Here is an 8118-nt window from a genome sequence, read left to right on the forward strand (position 1 = left end):
TGTTGAAGCTACTGCACCAGAACAGATCACCACGGCCGGAGTGCAAGCCATGATTTGGGCTATGTTAGCCAAACAAAGGGAAGAAATGTGACAGATGTTGCATGAAAATGGGGAGGAAACAATCATACCTATTGAGAAACCCGAACTGATTCCCGAACAATCGGAGGAAGGGAACAATAGTCGCATTGTGAGTCATGTTGGGACTCAAGAAGAACGAAGGAATGATCCAGAACGGAGAAGCAACAAGGATGGGTGAATGTACAAGAATTTCTTGGGCCCCAAACCGCCAAGTCTTTCTGGGAGCCCAAAGCCTGTTGAAATTATGGACTGGATCTCCAAAATGGAGATTGTATTTGAAAGTTGCGACTGTAGCAACAAACAGAAGACTGTCTTTGCAGTTAGACAACTAAAGACTGGAGTCTTGAACTGGTGGAAGTTGTTGGCAGATACTATGCCATGAGGAGAAGCTCTGAAAATGTCATGGGAGGAGTTCCTGGAACAATTAAGGGTGTAGTACCGTTCAGAGATAGATCTTATTGATCTGAATAATGAGTTCCAAAACTTGAAGAAAGGGAAGATGAGTGTAGGTGGCTATGCTACTGCATTCACTGAGAAAATGAAGTTATTTCCGTACCTAGTGTCAACATAACTCTCCAAGATCGAGACGTTTGCTAATGGACTGCCTGCCGACTTTTGTCCGACAGTCAAGATGGCAACTACTCTGAAAACAGCTGTTCGAGCAGCTAAAAATGTGGAGGCCCAGCAGAAGGAAAAGGGTCTGGAAAGGGTAGAGGTTGGTGAAAAGAGGAAATTCGACGGATCTTCAGGGTCCAACAAGAAAAGTAAATTCTCGTAGTCTAGTTCGAGAGGGGGAGGAGGTGAAGCGAAATGGTGCAAAAAATGTAAAAAGAAGCATCCTGGGAAGTGTGAAGTGGTGGCCACATGTTTTAAATGTGGAAAGCCAAGGCACTATGCCAACGAATGCACACTTACCAAGAAAGTTTGCTATGGTTGCGGTGAGGAGGGTCACATGGTCGAGGGACTGCCCTAAGAAGAAGGAAGCAGCAAGACCCAATATTCCGCCAAAGCCAAAAGTGAGAGCATTCCAGATGACACTGGAAGCTGCCAAAGAAGAAGTTGATGTCGCTTCAGGTACCTTTCTTGTAAATGAATTGCCTGTCCAAATTTTATTTGATTCTAGAGCCAACTACTCCTTTATATCGCATGAATTTGGTAGAAAACTAGCTTTGCCTATTTGTAGACTAGATGATGCTTTATTAGTCGAAGTTGCTAGTGGCAACTTTGTACCTGTTATCCATCGTACGAAAAACATCTTAATTGATTTAAATTGGAATAAGTTCCACGAGGAATTGTTGCCTATCGAACTTAACGGTTTCGACATCGTTTTGGGAATGGATTGGCTTAGTGCCAACGATGCCGAGATTTTATTCAAGAAGAAAATAGTGAAAGTGAACCTTCCTGGGAAGGAATCGTTTATGGTGTATGGAGATAAACGCAGAGTAAATTCTGGAATCATTTCTCTAATGAAAGCCAGAAAGTGTTTGACCAAGAGGTGTACATCATACTTAGCATTCGTGATCGATGCTAAAAGGGAAAAGAAGGTGATGTAGAATATTCCCATAGTGTGTGATTATTTGGAAGTATTTCCCGAAGATCTTCCTGGATTACCACCTGATAGACAAGTGGAGTTCAGAATAGACTTGTTATCAGGAACCACGCCAATAGCAAAAGCACCTTACCGATTAGCACCGACGGAGATGAAAGAGCTGATGATGCAGATTCAGGAGTTATTAGACAAAGGTTTCATTAGACCTAGTTCATCACCCTGGGGAGCTCCAGTGTTATTCGTGAAGAAGAAAGATGGAAGTATGAGAATGTGCATCGATTATAGAGAGCTGAATAAAGCAACAATAAAGAATAGATATCCGTTGCCGAGGATTGATGACCTATTCGATCCACTACAAGGTTCAAGTTATTTTTCACTACTAGAAAAAAGGCCTTTTACGACGCTCATTGCGCGTCGTAAAACGCTCAGACGACGCGCAAATGCGTGTCAAGGAAGGCCCTGTCATAAAGAGAGACGACGCGCTTTTGCGCATCGTCTATAGACGACGCGCATTTATGACGCGCATTTACGACGCGCAATTACGACGCGCGGTTACGACACGCAATGCGTATCAAGGAAGGCCCTGTCATAAAGGAAGACGACACGCATTCGCGTGTCGTAACCTTACGACGTGCGTGTTAATGACACGCAATGCGTATCAAGAAAGCCCCTGTCAAGAAAGGCCATGTCATAAATGAAGATGACACACATTTTTGCGTATCGTAAATTTAAATGTTTAAAAAAAATAAATTTATATATTTATTAATTTTTAAATTAAATTTGCATTTAATTTCTTATAATAGAAATAAAATACAATATACAAAAAATACAATCCATTGCATAGTATAAAATAAAATTTCATACTCAAAAAATAAAATAAATTGCACAAATTATAATGTCATACAAAGAATCATTCAAATGTTAAACAAAAATAATACATTCCTAACATGTGTTATACATTCGTATAAAACTAACAAATAATCATACAACTCTGTTTCTTACTGGAAAGGAATGCCAAACATGATTACAAGTCTCCCTTAATCTTGATTACTCACCTGCTTAAGTAGAATGCTGTTGTTGAAAAGGTTACCTAGCAACAGAGAAAAACACAATACCTCTCCCACAATCACAACATCATTTACAGAAAAGGGTTGTCAATTCGTGTATTTTTTTTACCAAATTTTCGTCCTTCTTCCCTCATATCCTCTAATATTTCTTCATATTCTCCATCATCCATCAATTTATCAGCATTGATCACCTTCATTGCACCAAAAAAACCATGCTTGCTTTTACCAAAATTATTCAAAAATATCATATTTTCTCAAAATGAGGTTTTCCACATTAACCAACTCCTAACATTTTCTCAAAAATATTATTTAAACATCATTTACATTTTTTCTTTTTAAAATAGAAAAAACATAAGGTACCTCAGTTAAACACAAAACTTTAGTTAGAATCTCATCAGGTAATCTAGGTAATCCGGGAAGATTAAACCCTCCAACTTGTAAGGCCATTTTCGACAAATAAAAACATGATGTTTCAAAGCATTAAACGTACATAAATAATAATAATAATAATAATAATAATTAATAATAATAATAATAAACTCTGTAGTACCTGCATAACTATATGTTGTTAAGCCTGGGCCATAATGGTCTCCTGTTCAGATTTCATCTGCCCGCTGCAGTAAAATAAAGAGCATCAAAAACATCAGATTTATCATAAACTTGTTCATAATAATAAAGCCCACATGGATTGAGAAAAATTTAAATTAATAATAATAATAATAATAAAAATAATAATAATAATAATAATAATAATAATAATAATAATAATAATAAAGAGGGGCAAAAACATCTTTTTGACTCTCACTTACCCAGGGGTAAGCCCAGCAGCAGCTAAATTAAGGTTTGGATTTGGTTGACTGGGGCACCACCACGATAACCACCACCACCACCACATCCACGGTTCCATTACCAAAGACTACCTAGAAAAGATTCAGAAAAATTAATAATGAAGAAACTATAGGAAGACTAAAGATAATATTATTGAAAGTGATTATGTAAAGTGTGAACAAAGGGGAAGAAGATTCTCTGTTGTAACTTGTTTATTGGAGGAGATTCTCTGTTGCTAACTTGTCTCTTTTTAGACTCTCCACCTTGTTCTCTTAAACCAAAATGAAGACTTCAATGAGGATTCACACAATATCCATTGATAGCAGCAAATCAGGAAGCACAATGGTCCAATCCCATTCAAGTTTCTTTGGACCTATCAACAAGATAAGAATACAAAATTCTTGTCATGATGGAAAGATTAAAAGCTAGTAAGATTTAAAATGAAAATGATTATAAAAATAAAAGAAAATTTAAACCAGCAGCCAATTAAAAGATGCATGGACCATTGTATTTGGCAGTAAGTAAGCAGCAACTGATAACCACAACATCAAACTTTTCAAAGAATTCAAACAGATACGAAATAATTTGGTCCAGGAACGTTCCTGGACCAAATGTCATAGTTGTTCCTGATGATTGAACTGAATTCATAACAATCCATAAGTAAGGAATCAAACCAACTAGTTGCTTATAACTCTGTGATACTACATGCATTCAATATAAAATCACCGAAAGCAAAAAGGAAATATTTATCTGTTTTCACAAATCCTGCCACCAAAGCCCTAGGCAACACTGCAATCCATTCATCTCGGGTAAGTTAGTAGTAGTATGCAATAATAATAACTATATGCCATCAAGGAAAGTCAAACTAGAACATACAATTGACTTGAAACTCTTTATGACGGATTCAAAGCTTTAAGGTTTATCTTCTGCAAAACCAGAGACAAAAGTCAGTTCCATAAACAATGTAGAAGAAAAAAGGTCTAGTCAAAAGTCAAATGAAAGAGAACAATGGTTATAACTTACGTATAGATAGAGGGTCTATATGTACAAAGAACTTGCAGCAACTATCAAATAGCAAAACACAAGAATTACTCCCTTGAAGTAATTGGATGTTCCATCCTACAAATATATAAAAGAACCATTTTTAAATGAAAATTTTAATTAATCAAATTTTTGTAAAAATATATGAATATGAGGCTTACTTGCAACATGAAAGCCACTACTAGAACTGTCATAATAAGAGTTGTTGTCTCAAAAAGTTGAAAATTTAGGTCCAAAGGATGCCCCATGATCCACCCAACAACCACACAAATGGAATCTGCAGTTACAAACACAAAATTTTTAAAATAAAAGTTAGTATTTGTTTAAATTATGCTGCTATTTCTTTAAATTAACCTTTCTTTTAATATACAGAGAAAAAAACACGTACAACAAACATAGATATTTGTGTTGAGGAGCCAATCGCGACTCCTAAAGAGATATCCTGCAAAGATTGTAACTAAAAATATTTAAAAAACTAAATAAAATGAATTATGATTCACCCTCCCCTAGGAATAGTGAAATACATCAAACAAGGAATTAAATTGTATCTCGAATATGTCAAAAACATAGAATTTTTTAAAAAAAAAAATGAAGCAAACAAACAATCAAGCCTAAGTGGTATAAAAAGAAACCGAATTACTATGATGCATTTGTCAAATTCTTGATATTTTTAAGCAAACAGACTCACCCAAACTTGTTTTAAGCTTCAAAAATATTTCATCCCGACTCTTGTTTGAAACTTTACTAAGCCTATCCTGTAATGAGTGTCGAAGAGCACCTGTTGGTGGACAAAAAGAGCATTTAGATTCAATAATCATATATATATATATATATATATATATATATATATATATATATATATATATATATATATATATATATATATATATATATATATATAGAACCCTATTACTAAATGTGTGTGTATGTGTGTGTCGAATTGGCTTAAGCCCTTAAGTATGACATGAGGACTTACTTGCAGACACAAGTTGGGATTTTCTATCAATCTGCAGTTCTGCATTACAATTGATTTGCTGCTTAAGTTACCATCCCTCTTTAATTCAATACATATAGGTGCACGAGTTGCACCACCTTCACCAGTTGGCTGCTCAACTTAATTTGAAAATTGAAATGACTTGTTTTGTTATCATAATGAATTAGAAAAAACATAAAGTGAATATATATGTCCAGATTGAATATGAAAATAAAGAAAAATGAAGGTCGTACCAGAGCAAGATGCCCAATCAAACTGTTCAAAACTGCTGATTTACCTGTACTCTGAACAATTGGTAGCCCATAATTAGAAATGAACTATTTAAGATCCATAAATTGGTAAACCTGAAAAAGCAAAAGGGTAGGCTAGCAAGATCAGATTGGCTCCATGATTAGCTAAACAGTAGACCCCTAGCAGTTGATGAGTGGAGCTTGATCTAGTAGAAAGCATAATGCAAATTAATACTTCGACATATGGCAATAAGCAACAGTAGATGAGTTTCTGCTGCAAGCAATAGTTTTGAATCACCTATATGCTAAATTGGAATCTAAGAAAAAATAGTTCCCAACTACATTTAGAAAAAGATCCATCAAAAATAGGGATCGCAACAAAAGCATATCGAGAGATCCACTGACTTAGTCAATCAACACAAACGCAAGTAGTCGGATCAAAAGAGCGCATGTAAGACAAACTTACGGTATTGCCAAGAGCAACAAAATTAAGAAATTTGGAAGGGTGTTTTGAAGAAGACGATGAATTTGCATCCCCAATGGCAAACACCTTCGTGGGGTTTGAAGAAAGGGCTGTTGACGCGCTCCGGGAAGGTAAATGCATCCCCAACGGTCCAACTCCTCCTATTTATTTCATCGGACCTTTGATCGTCGGTGGCAATCATGTGGATCCTAGCGAAAACGAGTGCTTAAAATGGTTGAATTCACAACCGAGTAAAAGTGTAGTGTTTTTATGCTCTGGGAGTCAGGGTGTGTTGAAGAAGGAGCAGTTGAAGGAAATAGCTATTGGTTTAGAGAAAAGTGAGCAAAGATTCTTATGGGTGGTTCGAGATCCGCCACCAGATGACAAAAAAACCGACTCGAATTCCGGTGGTGGTGAAGAAGTCGGTCTGGATGCGATTCTTCCTGACGGGTTTAAGGGCAGGATTGGGGATAAGGGGATGGTGGTGAAGAATTGGGCACCACAGCCGGCGATACTTAGTCATGAGTCGGTGGGTGGATTTGTGAGTCATTGTGGGTGGAACTCGGTGCTTGAAGCGGTGGTAGCTGGGGTGCCACTGGTGGCATGGCCATTGTATGCGGAACAAAAGATGAATCGAGTGTATTTGGTTGAGAGAATAGACACAAGAGAGACAGAGATATTGATTCAGGTACGATTGAGAGGTAAGAAAATTTAATCATTTGAAGAAGAAGGAATTTGGATGGGCGAGGTGGGGACGAGGAAAACTTGTTTCCTGTGAGATCCAAAGCACAAAAGCCCTAGTTTTTCCAATTTTGGGATGGCGTGTTTTAACATGTGAGAACGTGGGTGAAGGCGGGGGGACCTAGGGCTTCTTGTTGGAGGCGCTGGAGGTGGGTGAAGGAAGAGGCGCTAGGGCTTCTTGTTGCTAATTCGAAGATCAACATCGATGGTAGAAGGTGGAGGCATCAGTAGAACGAACAAGGTAAAAAGAGAGGAGATCGAACCATTTGGTGTGAGGGTCGATTTGGAATAAATCTCAAACCCTTAACCTTAATTTACCATCCATTTGTAATTTGGCTGAGGGGTGGAGGCAGTGGATGTGGATGAGGGGTGGAGACGAGGGAGAAGAAGATGGGGGTTTAAAAAATTTGGGGATTTCATTTTCCCTCGGACACGCGCGTTTCTTAAAAAAAATATAAAATGACATTCACAGATGACGCACAAGTGCCTTCCGTGTTTTTAATATTTTTACATGAGACACTAATTTAAAGGCACTCAGTAATGCGCGACATAAATCCTTAAAATTTTTGAAGAGATGATACTTTTTTAATGTCACTCTCTAATGCGTAACATAAATCAAAGAGCGTCGTGTTTTGCGCGTCGTAAAAGGCTGTTTTTCTAGTAGTGTTTCAAAGATCGACCTAAGGTCAGAATATCATCATCTGAAGGTGAAAGAGCAGGATATAGAGAAGACTGCATTCAGAACTCGATATGGACACTAAGAGTTCTTGGTTAAGTCTTTTGGACTAACCAATGCTCCAGCAGCATTCATGGATTTAATGAACAGGGTTTGTAATCCGTTCCTTGATAAATCTGTGATAGTGTTCATAGATGACATTCTGATTTATTCGAAAAGCCAAGAGGAGCATGGCAGACACTTGCGAGAAGTGTTAGAAGTACTAAAGAAGGAGAAGTTGTATGCAAAGTTCTCCAAATGTGATTTTGGGATTAGGGAAGTCCAATTCTTGGGTCACGTGGTCAACCAAGAAGGTATAATGGTTGATCCGACAAAGATTGAAGCTGTGACAAAGTGGGAGAAACCGAAGAATCCCACGGAGATCCAAAGATTTTTGGGATTAGCCGGATAT

At 37.3% G+C, this 8118-nt stretch overlaps 1 protein-coding gene across 1 annotated transcript; it reads left to right on the forward strand.

The window, feature by feature from the left end:
* Positions 1 to 6326: 6326 nt before the first annotated feature.
* LOC111893228 (UDP-glycosyltransferase 88B1) lies at positions 6327 to 6965 on the forward strand. The gene has a single exon (XM_023889294.2). It carries the CDS (start codon positions 6327 to 6329, stop codon positions 6963 to 6965), a length of 639 nt encoding a protein of 212 aa, XP_023745062.2.
* Positions 6966 to 8118: the final 1153 nt, after the last annotated feature.

This window comes from Lactuca sativa, chromosome 3 (assembly GCF_002870075.4).
Source record: "Lactuca sativa cultivar Salinas chromosome 3, Lsat_Salinas_v11, whole genome shotgun sequence".
Taxonomy (NCBI): domain Eukaryota; kingdom Viridiplantae; phylum Streptophyta; class Magnoliopsida; order Asterales; family Asteraceae; genus Lactuca; species Lactuca sativa.